The sequence below is a fragment of the Neofelis nebulosa genome, chromosome 4 (assembly GCF_028018385.1).
Source record: "Neofelis nebulosa isolate mNeoNeb1 chromosome 4, mNeoNeb1.pri, whole genome shotgun sequence".
NCBI lineage: Eukaryota > Metazoa > Chordata > Mammalia > Carnivora > Felidae > Neofelis > Neofelis nebulosa.
The window spans coordinates 39,541,403-39,558,009 of NC_080785.1; the positions used below are offsets into that span (position 1 = coordinate 39,541,403).

General features: G+C 34.6%; 2 protein-coding genes across 9 annotated transcripts in view; one reads left to right on the forward strand and one right to left on the reverse strand.

The window, feature by feature from the left end:
* Positions 1-16,607, forward strand: part of IMMP2L (inner mitochondrial membrane peptidase subunit 2) — an 896,430-nt gene that overhangs the window by 425,530 nt on the left and 454,293 nt on the right. The gene's annotated exons all lie outside the window — the stretch shown is intronic.
* The window catches only part of LRRN3 (leucine rich repeat neuronal 3), a 38,166-nt gene continuing 26,853 nt past the window's right edge, over positions 5,295-16,607 (reverse strand). The window contains exon 2 of the mRNA XM_058724570.1: positions 5,295-8,303. Coding sequence (XP_058580553.1) covers positions 5,818-7,944 — 2,127 coding nt within the window. The 5' untranslated portion in view covers positions 7,945-8,303 and the 3' untranslated portion in view covers positions 5,295-5,817. The remainder of the gene's footprint in view (positions 8,304-16,607) is intronic.

The following is a 16,607-nucleotide window of genomic DNA, read 5'->3' on the forward strand; positions in this document are numbered from 1 at the left end:
TTGAATATGTGACTGGTCTCTGAAACTATTATTAAAAGGATGTTTGCCAGAGGTATCCAACTTTGATCTGAATTCTAATAATAAATTTCATCTTTATAAAGTATTCTTTTGAAGAACTCCTTTGGTGTGTTTGACCATATTGCTTTAATAGTGGCAACTCTCATGGTTTAAGAACTATTTGTCTTTACCAGCCCTGAATCTGGTACCACAAATGACAGAGAGATTTATTATTATTATTATTATTATTATTATTATTATTATACTCTCATGCTCTCAATGCTAGGATTAGGATGGTCAATTTATGTCCTAAGCTTACTCCACTATTTGTTCCAGTGGCTAATAAACATTATAAATGGATATTGCAATTGGATTTTGAATCAATAACTTCAGGCACTGAACCATATGTTTTAATGAGAAGCTGGATTTTCCTTACATTGGTCACATAGTACTATTAGTTTTTTTTATGATATATTAGAGTCAGAAAAGATAAATATAAACACACAAAATGCCATGAGGTCTTCAAATTCCGTTATAGTTCATTCTTCTGAAAGACTTGCCAAGGTCAACCATAACTCTCTGTGCTATGCTTTGTTACTTTGGGCCACTCTGCAATTATTTTGAAATCATATATGGTATTTTCTCTGAATTTATTACTTATTTGAATACCTCAGTTTGCTCTTAAGAGAAAGTTGTATTGATATATCTGTGACGTATCTAACCCCTTAGTTGGTATTGACTGTATGGCTAATTCCAAAGATAGCTTTAGGAGCCCTCTGATGTGTATATAAAGTGAATCAGAATAGTAAATTCAAATCTCTGTGGGCCTGTCTATTTTCAGTAGGAATAAAAATGAATTGTGTTCTGGTTTATATGATCTTCTTACCTGAGCCTACTGAATGCTTACTACTCAATTCAAGAGCACCTTTGTTATATAATTAATAAAATGTTTAGGATAGATTTTGGAAATAATCTATATTTCACTGCAATATTCTTTTTTAAACATTTATCTTTTAATGATTTTTCTTAGGACTGGATATATGGATTATGACTTTCAGAATTAACTCTGATTTTGTCATTTTATTCCTGTGTACAAATGGTGTTTTTATTTTTCCCTTGCTTCAGAGGAATAAGATAAATCAAAGTGGTAGTCACCCTTAATGATAGATAGAGCCCTCATTTTACAAATGAACACACAGAAGCAGCCACTATTGTGTTGAAACTGGAATCAGTTTTTTTTCCAGAGCTCCATGGTGCTGATTAGTGCATTTTGATTCTAGGCATGGTTCTTTCATTCCACTAACATATTGCCATGATCCCAAGCAATGACCTAGTTAACAATGTATTAGTCAGGGTAAAATGATATAGAATAGGGACTGTAGAACTAAGGGTGAGAATATTACCATCTGAGAATGTGGTGGAAGAGATCATTGTAGTTTATGACCATTTGGGATGCTTGATATAGTAAACATATCTGGCAACTATACACTTAAAAAAAAACTTTTACTTATTTATTATACTTTGTTGGGAAGTATACTTATTTATTATACTTTGTTGTGTGGGAAGGAGAGTATTAGAGAAAGGGAGAGAGAGAGAGAGAGAGAGAGAGAGAGAGAGAGAGAGAGAGCAGAGAGATTGGATCAAAGAAAATGCAGCCGCAATTTAATCACTGTTCATTGTTACCTATCTCCTAGACTGCCAACATTGGGATGAAGCTGAAGATTTTGTTTAATAGTGATATATACAATAAGATTTTTTTTCCTGACACTTGTGGCAGCTGTGAGGTATTTCATTGGATTTTTCCCTTGCTTTAGCAAACACATACTTTTAAACCTTTCATTGTTTTTATTGTTAGCTTTATTAGTTAATGACATATCTCTTCTGATTTTTTCATGTGAAAGAATAATCTGTAAAATTTTAAATTTTTTGCTCATAGTTGGTAGACATGACTCTTGATTTAACCAGTTTAGGTATAGATTCAGGCTGGTGTGTGTGTGTGTGTGTGTGTGTGTGTGTGTGCGCGCGCGTTAAAGCCCATAATAAATTTGAATTAAATTCTCATTTCAAAGTATAATAAGTAAAACCTTTTAGAGTAAGAATAAAACATATTTTGAGTATTGTTATTCTGTGAAAGTATAGATTGAAACTGGGACTCTTACTAGGTAACCTAATTAACACATACTTGTGAAAGCAGTGATATATAACCAGTATGTAATCCAGTAGAATATAAGTCTCTTAAGTGGTGGGAAATATGTCCTGTTCACTTCTGTTTTTCCAGTGACGAATAGCCATACAGTAAATATTTATAGAGGATAACCAAAGAAATTACAGTTTAACAAATAGACTAAGGAATTATAATTTTAAACTTATGCTTGCTGATATGTAATTTTGCTTAAAAACCTTTTATCTAATTAAAATAAAATTTTAAGAATTAAAACAAGTATCAAAAGATAGATAGAGGCACCATAAATGGATTTCATTTCTTTCTAGGCAAAATTGTCAGCACATGACTGGCAGCATATTGTTGATTACCTTTGCTAACAAAGACACATTTTGCTCTGCATTGTTTTCATACATCACTTGTATTCAACGGGGCATGCTTATCTTCAGAAGATTTGAATTTTATTACCTAGTATAAATTATAAAGCATATAATTATTTTTTTTTAAATTTTTTTAACGTTTATTTATTTTTGAGACAGAGAGACAGAGAGACAGAGCATGAACAGGGGAGGGCCAGAGAGAGAGGGAGACACAGAATCTGAAACGGGCTCCAGGCTCTGAGCTGTCAGCACAGAGCCCGACGCGGGGCTCGAACTCACGGACCGTGAGATCACGACCTGAGCCAAAGTCGGACGCTTAACTGACCGAGCCACCCAGGCGCCCCAAGCATATAATTATTTAAAAATCATTCTTGTAAAGGGTTGCCTGGGTGGCTCAGTCAGCTGAGCATCCGGCTTACGATTTTGGCTCAGGTCAAGATCCCAGGGTCATGGGATTGAGCCCCGCATTGGGCTCTGTGCTGGGCCTGAAGCCTGCTTGAGATTCTCTCTTTCTCTTTCTCTTCCTCTGCCCCTACCCTGCTTGTGCACATGTGCTGTCTCTCAAATCAAATTTTAAAAATTTTTAAATATTTTTGTGAAAAAGTGTTTTTCTCCATACAAGGTGAGAAGATCCGTTGACATTCACAGAGGTATAAACTTTAGAGTTTTATTTGTTATAGGTAAAGTTTGCCATTGCATCCATATAGTATCACCAAAGTGTAAGTTACATGCTTTGAGTATTCTGACTAGTGCTTAATTTTATGTGAGGTTTAGAAGGAAATGCTGTTCTTGTTATTGAAGCAAATGTCTTTTTACTCTCATTGGCAATTTAGATTAAATTTTAAGGAAGTAAATAGGATCATGATTTGCTTTGAGCATCTGTATTTATTTGGCTGTAACAAAAATACTTCATTTCATTGTCCACTGTTAGGTAACTATTCAGAGTGCTTATTTGCTACAATTTTTCTAAGAAAAATGTAGCTTGAAATGCATTTTAAGCTTTCTGCTATGTTTGTTATAGTTCTTCGGGCAGATAGGTTTAAAAGAAACATACAAGATACCTGAGCAAGTTCTTGCTGACCTATGCAATACCTGCCTCCTAATAGGTCATATTTCAGCTCCTATATTTTTGACAAATAGCCTGGCTCTAAAAAGCTCTGTCCATGGTGCTGAAACATCTCATGATGTATGAGCATGCCTTCCTGATAAATTCTAATGTCAGCCTCTGTCTGATAGTGATTCATCAGATTGCAAAATTTGTATTTGAGAAACACATTGAATTAGCAAGTTTTATATTTTCGATGTGTTAAAATTAACACAGTTTGTCCTTTTGTTTTAAAGAGTTCATAACAATTACCTTCCACTTTGTCAAAAACAGCAGGATTTAATTAGAAACTGTCAAGGCTATCATAAAAGCAAATGTCTGCATTAACAAATAAATTGATATGGCTACGGGCTGGAAATGTTCACAGACCAGTGACATGTTGATAACATGCAGCAAGCTATTGTAAGAAAAGTTAAACACTTCATTATGAACAGGCAAAGCAGCAATTAACATGGAAGCCTTATTGCTTTGTAGAGGTAAGCGATTTGCCTATAAAAAGTATGGCTTATTATCTTAGAAGGTTTTTATTGTTTCAGGATATTTCTTTCGTACACAAATGCATTTATTTTTTAGGACTGTGCGTCTTTGTTTGGAAATATGACTTAAAACCCTGAAAGACTTTGGTTATTTTCTCCAAGTGAAATCTTTATATTTCCTATTTTAGATCTTTAAATGATTAGTAATGTTTTTGGCACTTCAGTGATTTTTTTAAGCTGTATTTTTTAGGTGTCTTAAATATAGTCATAGAGAACTAAATCTTTTCCCTTTACTCTAAATTAGTCTTTGAAGCTTTTTCTGTTTATTATCAAAACTATCCTCTTAAATTTTGTTACACTCTGGAATTATATGATTTATGTCATTTTTGTATGGTGGTGAACAAAATAAAAGGGAGAATTTTATAAAATTGAACCTGATAAGCATACTCTACCAAATATCTAATATGTTTAAAGTAAAATTTTAAAATCCTACTCTTGGAATATCCTAGTCTTCTAAAATTCTAAAACTTATGGTCATCCTGGGGAAAGAACCATTCACTCTGATCATAGCAGATTTCAAGTCAGCACCAACCAGGTAAGTTGCTATGCAAGTATATAAACCTCCCTCTTTTGGGTTCTTGTGTACAACGTGTTTGGTTGTTAGATTTGAAACACAGCAAATTATTATATCATTTTCTTCTTACTGCAGTGAAGCACATTAAATATTCACAATCAGAGATTTGAAAATTAGACCTAAATCCTAAGTCCTGCCAAAATTTGGCAATATTTTCTGCAAAGCAACCAGCTTACAGTTGAGGTACTACTAATTATTAAAATAAAATTTTCAGTTCCTCAGATATTGGATTTACATTATGTGAACTTAACAATTAAATCCACTCCAAAAGTTGCTTGTTAAGAAAGTATTTAAGTGATTGCATAATATCCCTGAGGATTTGTTTCTGTCAATAAAGGGTTAAATAGAGTGTTGTTGTTGTTGTTGTTGTTGTTGTTGTTGTTATTGCCTTTCAATACAGATAAAATGTCCTAAATTCATTCTTGTACATTACAAATATGTAATTACAGAACCCAATAAAAGTGCTTTGCATTCCAAATTTCATTACAGAAAAACACTTTTAAAAAATGCTGTCATTTAAATGACACTTGATCAGATGACATTTCCCAGAAATTATTCTTTATTTAGAAACAAAAACAAGACAAAAGCAATTGATTTTAATCCAAAATGTATTTTTTTTCTTATAAAAGAGACCCACATACTCACTGTGTCTACTCTACAGAATTTGTCCATTTTATTACACCACGTGTCAATTCAAGTTATCTAGTCACTGCAAAAACTCGTGGCTAATATGTGTAATACAACACAGGAGGAGGTATTGCTCAGTTCAACTACTCTTATATACTTAAAAAAAATACAGAAATGTTTTTGTCCACTTTAACTGTAGTCCAGACATAAAAGTTACATGAAAGTTCTAGAAAATGGAATTATTTTATTTGGTTGCCACAGTACCCTTTGAAGCCAGGTAATTAAAATGCTGGACTTGTACATATTTCCCTTGGTCAGGAGCAGCATTGGTGAAGCTTAAACTTCTTTCTAGAAAGTAATATTTCTCTGCTTTTGTCTTTTTTCAAGCATAGGTGCAGTCTTAAGATTTTCTTTGAAGTAGGTTTACTTAGTTGTTTTTAGGACATATTTGTTGGCACACCTATAACAGTTGCTTTCACTTCCAGTGCTGTGCTTTTTTCTTTGCCTGCTTCCCAGAGGTTGATTAGAGGAGGATAAAGCTCACTGAATGCAAAGGTTGGTTTCTGTAAGTAATTCCTCACATAGCTATGTCCACCATCACAGTTCATGTCTTGGGAGAGGCAACTGAAAAGATATATCACACCAATAATCCCCAGAAAGCCTCCAAGGCAGGCCATAAATGTGGTGGTGTTACTCTTTTCATATTCTTTTTGATCAGGGTCCAAACCTTTTGTGGTGACATTTACACATTGTTTTCTGGTTTTTTGATAGATGGTGGGGATATCAATACAAATTTTATACTCCGTTGATGGGTTCAGATGAGTAAGATTATATACCTTGACATCAGATGGTATTCGAGCACTTTGGGCAGCATGAGCATTTTCAGTCTTGACAAAGGCTGTCCACTTAACACTGGATTTGAGAATTTTAGAACTTGCTTTCCAAGACACCAGAACTGAATTGGCCTGAACATCTTTTATTTTAATATTTAAGGATTCATTGTTATCCTGGGGAAAAGAACCATCCACTTTGATCATAACAGACTTCAAGTCAGCACCAACAAGGTTAGTTGCTATACAAGTATATAAACCCCCTTCTGTTGGGGTTATATCATTTATATCTAGTGTGCCTTCAGAATGGACATAGAACTTGTCTTTCAGAGTATTAGGTAAGAGTTTTTGACCAGAAGGTGTTATCCAGTAGATTTCAGGCTGTGGCTCTGCAGTAGCTCTACAATGCAAGGAGACATAGCTCCCAGTGTCTAAATCCAGATTAGAAGGAAAGCTCTCAGGAGCTATAAGAGGGAGACATATTTCCATCATTTCTCTGAAATGCACCTGCCGAACATTTTGTCCTTGGAATTCAGGTGGGTCCACACAAAACAGTGAGTCTGGCTCCATAAATCGAATGTTGGTTTTGTTCATATTAATCCAGCGGATGACACAATCACACCTGATAGGATTGCTGTGTATGCTGATCTCCTTGAGGTTTGGCAGAGACTCAATTGTACCATGGTACAGGGCACTAAGGGCATTACTGTTAAGCATGAGTGATTCCAGCTTGGGTAGTCTGAAAAATGCATTTGGGTGAATGTAAGACAACCTGGGGTTGTTTGTAGCTTCTATTTTTCTTAAATCTGGCAGGTTATCCACCGCAAGACTGTCGATGGAAATCAGCTCAGGCATATTATTTATTCCCAACTCTTTTAAGTGTAGCATATTGCTGAAATCACCCCTCCGTATTCTATTAATGGGATTTTTATTTAGATCCAGGAATTTGAGGTTTATAGCTTTTTGGAGAGCAACATGGGGCACTTTAATAAGCCTGTTGTCATAAAAAGAGATGCTTTCTAAGTTTTCAAGTCCAACCAAGGCATTATCTGGTATTTCCGTGAGGTTTATACCAGCTATAACCAGGCTGCGAAGATTGATAAGCGGCTTAAAGTTCATGTCTTTGATTCTGATGATTGGATTTTCCCCAATCATCAGAATCTCCAGATTGGGAAGAGCATCAAACCACTTACTGTTGATCATCTGCAGCCTATTTGAGTTGAGATGAAGTCGAAGAAGATTATGTAGGCCAATAAAGGCTCCGGGTGAAATTGTAGAAAGCAAGTTGTGATTAATATAGAGTTCTTGTAAGTTGCTCAGTCCAGACAGACATTTTTCAGGCAGCTCAGTTAGTTTGTTTTCCTCTAAATACACAGAAAGAAGCTGAGGCATCTTTTTTACATTAATATTGGTGACTGAGGATAAATTGTTTTGAGATAAGTCCAGGCCAGTAAGGTTTACTGGAAAGTCTATGGAGTATTCAATTTTTGCAATATTGTTAGTCTGTAGGAGCAGAATCTGTGTGTCAGCAGGCAATCTGGCTGGGAAACTCGAAAGACCTAAATCATTACAATCCACTGTAGATGCTTCCATATAAATGGATCTGGGTGTAAACCAAGGCCTGATTTCACATGTACATAATTGTGGGCAATCCGCTTTTTTATCTACAGCTTGTACTAGTGTAGTGATAGCGAGGCCAAGTAGCACATGAATTCGGAGTGGCATGTCCTTCATCTTAGCTTTCTTCTTCAGATATTTAATGGGCCCTTAAGGATTCCACAGTCACTGCGAGTAAGTTCAGTAAGAGCTGATTGATAAGGAAAATAGGTGCATTTGTCAAATGATGAATGCCATAAAACCACAAAGTTTTTCTTCATGGAAATAAGTGCTCGTGTCACAATTGTCTTGTCCAGAGATGTCATGCATATTGGAAAACAGACCACTATCTCCTCTATGATAGAATACTGATACACTTTCTGAAGATGGAGGATGTATAGATGGTCACAGGAAATTGAGCAATTCATTTATTTAGGAGTGTGATATTCACATCCCATGCTTGTTCAGTACTTGCGGGAATAGCAACATGATGCTGACTATAATAAAATAGAACATAAAAGAAAAAAGAGAAGAACAATTAGTCCAAAGGAAAAAAAGATACCATAATTAATACCCATAAAATACCATGATTGAATAACTAATTATGATTATCTTACATATATTTTTTTTTTTAGTTTACAATTAATATGTTTTGATGACTTTGTCCTTTTTATGACTATCCTTGGCCCAGACATTGGACAGGCTGAGAAATCAAGTCTTTAGAAGGCTGAAGTTATATTAAACACAGTGAATATGCTTCCAGAATTTTTCTGTTACTTCCCATCTTTACTTGTTTATACCTGGGAATTTTGTTTATTATATTTGTCATTCTCTTTCATAATTAGTTATAGGGAAAAAGAAGAGCCTTTCAAAGATGATGGCTTGCTTTTTTCTCCTAGAGGAGCAAAATTAAATGGTTACAAATAAATAATACTGTTCAATTACAATTAAATGAGTTAGCCTGTGGTTCCTCGGGTTCCCAAGAGACAAAATTTAGAAACAAATTATGAAATGAACTAGAAGTAGTGGGATTTAGCCAGATTTCCCATTGACATTCATGTTTCTCTCCATAGTCTCCTTTGTATAAAGTGACTTGAATTTTTCAGTATTTGGAAGCGATTAAGTCTAATTTGCCATGGATGTACCTGTAGATTGTCATTCTTTACTGACATTCAGATTAACGTTTGGCTGTTTTCTTTTTCCCTGAAAATAACTTACATCCCATTAGTCACTAAAAATGAAAAAGTAACTTTATTACATGAGGAAAACAGGCACTTAGATATTCCATCTTTTAAGTGGATACTCGTGTCTTTATCACATAAAAATAAGCAATCCAAAATTAGGTTGTAGTTTTGATATGTGCTGTGTTTTAAAATACCACACTGGGGGCGCCTGGGTGGCGCAGTCGGTTGGGCGTCCGACTTCAGCCAGGTCACGATCTCGCAGTCCGTGAGTTCGAGCCCCGCGTCAGGCTCTGGGCTGATGGCTCGGAGCCTGGAGCCTGTTTCCGATTCTGTGTCTCCCTCTCTCTCTGCCCCTCCCCCGTTCATGCTCTGTCTCTCTCTGTCCCAAAAATAAATAAATGTTGAAAAAAAAAATTAAAAAAAAATAAAAAATAAAAAAATAAAATACCACACTGCTTTTAGATGTATACTCCATCAGTTGGACTGTGGGTGAACTCTTCCTGTAACTAGAGCATGCCTGCACTCCTCATTCTGGGGCTTTTTGCCTCCCAGCAATAGTGGTCTTCTGAATGATGATTTTGTAAATACTGTTATTTCTTTCATCTCTGCCCAGTATTGACATTCATATTGGCATGTTGACTTGCTCTAAGATGGGTGTTTCTATGAGAGAGATAAATATATTTGGAAATGCAGTCTCTACAGAGAGAGAGAAACATGTTTTTAAGTTAAAAAAATTGTTTTTTGAAATTATAAACAATTTACAGTTAACAGTCATACCTAATTTTCCTCTTACCCTTTAAGAGATGTGACTTTTATTTTAAGAGTTTAATCTCTACACCCACCATTGGTCTCAAACTCATAACACTAAGCTCAAGAGTTGCATGCTCTATTGACTGAGCCAGCCAAGGGCCCCGAGATGTGATTTTATCTAAAAACTGAATCGTGAACTGTGGATAAGTACTAAGTTGCCTTGAATTAAAAGTGTCTTTGTTTTTCTTTTTTCATTACTTCATCTGTTAGCTAATCTAAAATTCCACTTTTTAAGGAAAAGTTTTTTTTTTTAATTTTTAGTTGATGTATAGTTAACATATGTTATATTCATTTCAGGTGTACAACATGTACAACAGGTGATTCAAGAGTTATGTACATAACAAAATGTTCACCACAATAAGTGTAGTTATCATCTGTTGCCATAGTAGTTATTGCAATATTATTGACTATATTCCTTACGCTGTACTATTCATCTCTGCAACTTATATATTTTATAACTGGAAGTTCTTACCTCTTAATCCCTTTCACTTATTTCACCCATTGCCCCATTCCCCTCCCCTTTGGCAACCACTGGTTTATTGTCTTTATCTATGAGTCTGTTTGTTGTTGTTGTTGTTGTTGTTATTCATTTATTTTGTTTTTCAGATTCCACATACAAGTGAAATCATATAATTATTTGTCTTTATGTGGCTTACTTCACTTAGCTTAATACTTTCTAGGTCCATTCATATTGTTTGCAAATGGCAAGATTATTTTTGTGTGTGTGTGGCTGAGTCCTTTTTTGTTGTTGTTTTGCTTTAAACTGGACCTTTTGGCTATTATTCCTAATCTATTTCAAGTAGACTCTGAGTCCCTTGAGGAGAGAATCTAATATACCTCCTTCTTCACTGAAGATTCCTGATAAATCATTGACCCAGAGGACCCTCCACAATCTGGGATTTCTCTTCTCTTTCTCTGTTTTTCCCATCATCTTATGCCATTCTGCATGCAGCCTTCCCTCTGTCAATAGAGCTCTGGGTACCTCATCTTCTCTCTGCCTGGAATGCCTGTTTCTTTGTTTTAGTTACTCTTGCTGTTTGGTCAATCCTCAGTTCAAGCATCACCTCTCTGTGAAACCTTCCATATAACCCCTCCCCTCCAGCTGTACCTGACTGCCCTCCACAGTCATTCCATGGTCCCAGCACACACCTCTATCAGAATATTTACTTGATTCTCGGCCTCACCAGGTAGTCATCTCCTTGAGAGCTTAAGGCCTGCCTGACTTTCTGTCCCCAGTTCCTGAGCATGGTGATTAGAATGTGGTAGATTTTCCAGAAATGTTTTGAATGAATGTATAAATGAATTATATTAATAAATGTATATATTCATCTTCTCTACATATAATTTAAGCATTTCCATCTGTTTAATTTACCAGTTTCAATATTCAGCTGCTTTAACATGCATAAATCTATTATACAGAATACATGTTGACTATATTACTAAATTTCAAAGATTAAATTTGATATAATCCAAAGGAGCATTAGACTTTAAAGAAGAGTCAATCTAATATATCTATAGTTTTTTCCTTAAATTATTCAGTCAATTAATGAGCACCTTCTGTGTTCCAGTTATTGGGGTAATAGCTAGAGGGTGAAAAAATGACCTGGACATGTTCTCTTCCCTTCTGAAGGTTCTAGTCTGGAAGGGGAAGCACAGGTAGACAGATGGTTATAATTCATTGTAGAGCTGATATGGGAGCACATGGGAAGGGTACCTGAATACAACTAAAATTGAAATCTACTGCCCCTTTCTTCCCCAAATGAAGAAAAAAACCTAGGTACAAAGTACAAATACATTTCTGCATGTTCCCATAAATCATTCAGTTGAGAACTAAGAAAGCATCACTTCTGCCAATTAATCACTTAAATTGACTTTCTCCAGCAGAGAGGCCTATATCGTTTTGTTAACTAGAGGGTTAAAAATATTTAAGATGAACTCTTCTTTTGAGGGATGTTAACCTAATAATGCCACTTTTTATTTTGAAATTACCCTTCTGTTTTCTTAAATTTATATCTTTGTTTAATTAGAAACTCTTTTCTGACCTCATTTCATTATTTACGTAGCCATACGCCAGAAACAACCACATTTGAACTAGATTTGTTCTGGAAGTTTTGGAAAGGAGAGTTCTTATAGTAGTGAACAAGTTCAAATTTTATTTCTCCCGATTTGTAGGAAGAAATTGTCAGTATGAGAAGCACAATAGGAGATGTGGAAATTTTTCCTTTCTTCATTGTAATATTGATTTTTTTTCTTATGTCTTTGGAAATGATTATGATGCTTTCACTAATGGACTGTTTGGCATAGATTGTTTGCAGGATAATAAGGTAGTAATAATATCTTATATCTTAGTGCTTCATGGTTTTCAAAGCCTTTTCTTATTCATTGTTTATTTTATGTTAATAATGACCTTGTGAGAGGGGCTCCTGTGTGGCTCAGTCGGTTAAGCATCTGACTTCAGCTGAGGTTATGATCTCATGGTTCATGAGTTCAAGCCCCGCATCAGTCTCTGTGCTGATAGCTTGGAGCCTGGAGCCATCTTCAGATTCTGTGTCTCCCTCTCTCTCTCTCCTCCCCTTCCCCACTCATGCTCTGTCTCTGTCTCTTTCTCTCTCTCTTAAGAATAAACATTAAAAACAAAATAATGACCTTGTGAGTTTGGCTGGGAAGTAAATCCCATTTTCCATTTTTTATGTAAGGGTATGTGAGACCCATCAGCCAGAGATCACACAGTTAATAAATGATGGGGTGACATTAGAACCCAGGTTTTGCCTTCAGGTTCAGCAGTTCTATCTAGTAATCCACACTGCATTCATGTGTAGAGATGAGATGAAATAATTTTAACAAAAGGGTACTGTAGTGATTTTGTTTCTCAGCAGGGCTGTCACTGCTTTGGTCTTCAGCTTTTTAGTTAGAAAATTAATTTCATCAATCTACTAATAGTAACTAGTGTGAATTCACACTAATCATACTTGCAAAGGATGAAACAAAATGCCGGTACATTACAATGTGAAATGTGACTGTCAGGAGATACAGATGTCTGAAGCTGCTGGCCAATGCTGTTACTTTATTAAAAAAAATATACTTGGAAATATAAATTATGTATCTGCAATTTGTGAATGTAGAATAAGAGGCAGGTAAGTCAGGTTAGAGTTCTTAATTACCATAGCCATTGTAAATGATAATCTGACGTTACTGCTTTAGTAAAGATTGTATTATCACAGGAACCAGACCTCTTGAGTCTCATGGCCCTTGGAATGATCTCAGCCCCGAAACCTCTGTGCTGGGAAACTTTTCCTGGATTCTTTCTTGGTCCCTTCTCTGTGTTTTAATCATTTGTTTGCATTTCTTTTTTTCCCCTTACTGAACATAAAAGTGTTAGACATTAGATTATTAGATTACCTTCTTATTAGATGGAGATGACTGGATTATTATTTCCTTACTAGATTATGAGATTATATTATTAGGGTCTGGGTTCCACTTACTTTTGTGGTTATATTATTAGTGCATTTGATTGGTTGAGTAGTACCTAGCCTTGTACCTCCAGTGTAGGAGTAATTAAACAAATGTGTGCAAAATAATGACTCACAAATGTGTCTTTCTATAATTTGTATTGGATGATAGCATATGGAATAGTGATGAAAATGACTTTTTTTCTTCCTAAGTAACTGCCAATAAGTAACACAGAACAAAATAAAGAGAAACAGATATGCCCCCAGAGTTTTACAGAATTTTTTTCTTATTGTCTGATGGTTAAAAAGGAGACATATCACAATTGTACAACAAAGTATCCACTGGCAAAACAGAAAATGGTTCGCTTTAGGCAACAATTTAAAAACATAGCTGTTCTTTAAAGCCACATTTTTTAGCTTTACCACTGAGACAATGGTTACTGCTGTTGGCCATGTCGGGATTTTGGCTGAATAATTATAATGGCAGTATTGATTTAAGTGGAGATTTTTGTTTTTTATATGCATCTGTATAAAATTTTTTAAAAATATTAAGCTAATTATATCACTAAAAAATTGACCAACTTTATCCCATGTTCATTCTTTGAGAATTTTAATGCCATAAACCCTCTTACTTTTATTTTCTCTCTTTCCCATCTTTCCCTCTCCTGTTTCCTTTTTGAATACATTGAAAAAATAATAAACTCTGAAAAATTATTTTCAAGCTTAGAAAACTTGCATTACATAATTATTGGTGTACTTACATAATTTCCCATATCAAGATACCAGGAATTTTTTCTTCTAAAATAAGAGCAGGAAAATTGTACTTCAGGAAATCAATATTTCAACTTGAGTTTTAATGGTTTTAGGGCTGTTGCTTGCTCTGGAACCTAGCATAGGCACTGGAACATAAGTCTTCAATAAATATTTATAATGTGGATGGGTGGTTGTAAACAGATAACATGTAGGTAAACTATCTTACTTTTCTTCCTTAAAATAGAGTAAATAAGCTATATACAAACTATTGTTACGAACAGTATATGCATTGTCATTAAATGATTCCCATTTTTTATGGTGAACATTCGTATATATGGTCATATTCTTAGGAGGTAAGGACTAACTCATAATTCACTATTTTATTTCCAGTTGTTTTTTAAAGGTAAAACTATTTTAGAAGGTCATTTTTGTATCTTCTTTGAGTTTTAAAGGCAACTGAATCTTTTATATATTAAAACAAAATAAATTATAATTGAATATTATAAAAGTTCAGCAGATAATGTTAATGAAATGTCACCAGGAATGAAAACTGACATCTCAAGGAAATGTATTATATAAAGGCTCTTTTAAATGATTTGAATGAATGAGTCCTACAACTTCAATGTCAGCCCTCATTAGAGATTATCATTTATCTACTCTTTCATTTATGCTTCCATTCCGTCTTTCCATAAATATTTGCTGAGGGCCTGCTGCATCGGTCATATGCTTTCATTTGTAATCTCATTTCATAAGATTTGTAAAAATTGAAACATAAAAAATTATTTTTCATTGACAGAGTGTAATTTGACAGTTAAGGCTTTTTTTTGTGTGTAGGTGGAGTTGGTTCAGAAGACCTTTTTAAAAAAAATTTAAAGCATTTTAAGATGGGGAATTTTATTAAAATTATTTTCTTAAGTTTATTTATTTTGAAAGAGAGAGAGGGAGAGAGAGAGAAACCCAGGCAGGCTCTGCACTGACAGCGTGGCTCAATCTCACCAACTGTGAGATCATGACCTGAACTGAAATCAAGAGTCAGACACTTAACCAACTGAGACACACAGGTGCCCCAAGATGTGGAATTTTCATTCAACATATGTCCTTTGTGCTTTTTCAATTTTTCTTCACAGTATATTTCATTTTTCTTATTGGCTCCCTATGTAGATTTTGCCTGAGGGAGAGTCAAAGTCCTAAAACATTTTATGTTTCAAATTATACATACAATATGTGTATAATTCTACTCAGGCTGGCAACATGAAACTTTACAGTCCAGGATATTAATTAAGAGAAAGAAGTTTTAGGGCTTCCCAAATATTAGAATATTTTTAATACCTGTGGATACTCATTATAACTTGAGATTTCTTTAATCTAAAAATAGAAATTGTTTCTAGACATACTTTTATATGGAAACGTTTAGGGCAAAAGCTACTTTTTTCTTGGTAAAAAAGTTCATTATTCCTTAGCTTCATCTGTTTTTCATCTCTTAAGAAACATTATTGAACAACTACTTTTTGGCAGGCACTGTTGTAGACACTGGAGAGTCAGCAATAAATCAGATGCAGTATCTCCTTACCAAATTCTCAGTTATCCAAGGTGTAAATGGTTAGGGATGGTGCACGTTAGAGTTGACACAATAAAAGTATATGCACTGTTCTCTGATATATATAGGAGGGGATGCTCTGTTCTATCCATCCAACAGAAGCAACCTGAATGTTCTGTGTTCTTTTATGTTGCTCATCTAAAAAGTCAGCTTAAGTATACTGAGGAAACACGGGGAAGAAGATTTAAAATCCACTATCTTTCAGATGAATTTTTACAATGCTAAAGCTTAAGAACAAAGTGCGCCTTGTTTCCTGTAACTCATTATGTATGTTATAAAGACTACAGAGTCTGAAGAAGAGAAACATTTGGATATTTAAGTTCAGAAATTTGTGAAGATAGGAAGTTGCCATGGCTACATTAAAGCCCAGTTTTTCCTTTTCTTCTATAGCAAATTGCTAGCTAAGTTCATTTGTATAAAGAACTTAAATTCTATTTTCCCATTATCTGGTTTTATACCTTTGTTGTAAGGCTCAGTCTTTCTTCAGTTCTAATTGAAGGTTCCATATCCCAAAGGTATTGCTGAATTATACTAAATGCATTCCTATAAAAGGGTATTCATTTTGCCTTGAGAAATATTTATTTTCCAGTTTTTCAAAACTAATTGTTTGAATTGCGGGTCAACTCTCAGGAAGTAGATAATGGTAACTATTTAGAACAGTTTAATGAATGTTATCTTATAGTATTCGTCTGTTGACAAAAAATTGATATAGAGAAGCAAGTTTGCTTTGTGATATGAAACATGGGTCAGGTTTACTAGATGATTTTGTAATTGTGGACAGGATACCTTATTTTCCTATGCCTCAAGTCATGGATCATTAAAATTTAGAAATCAGTTATATGACAGTTAAGGTTCCTTCCCATTGTAAATGTATTTACTACTCTGTAAACATGAAAGGGTTTAAAAAAGATATCTAAAAAATGGTTGTGGGTAAAGTGACTTATTCAATTTTTAACCTCTGTATTTAATTGATCATAGGTTTACATTCAGTATTCTAGTTCTATGTCC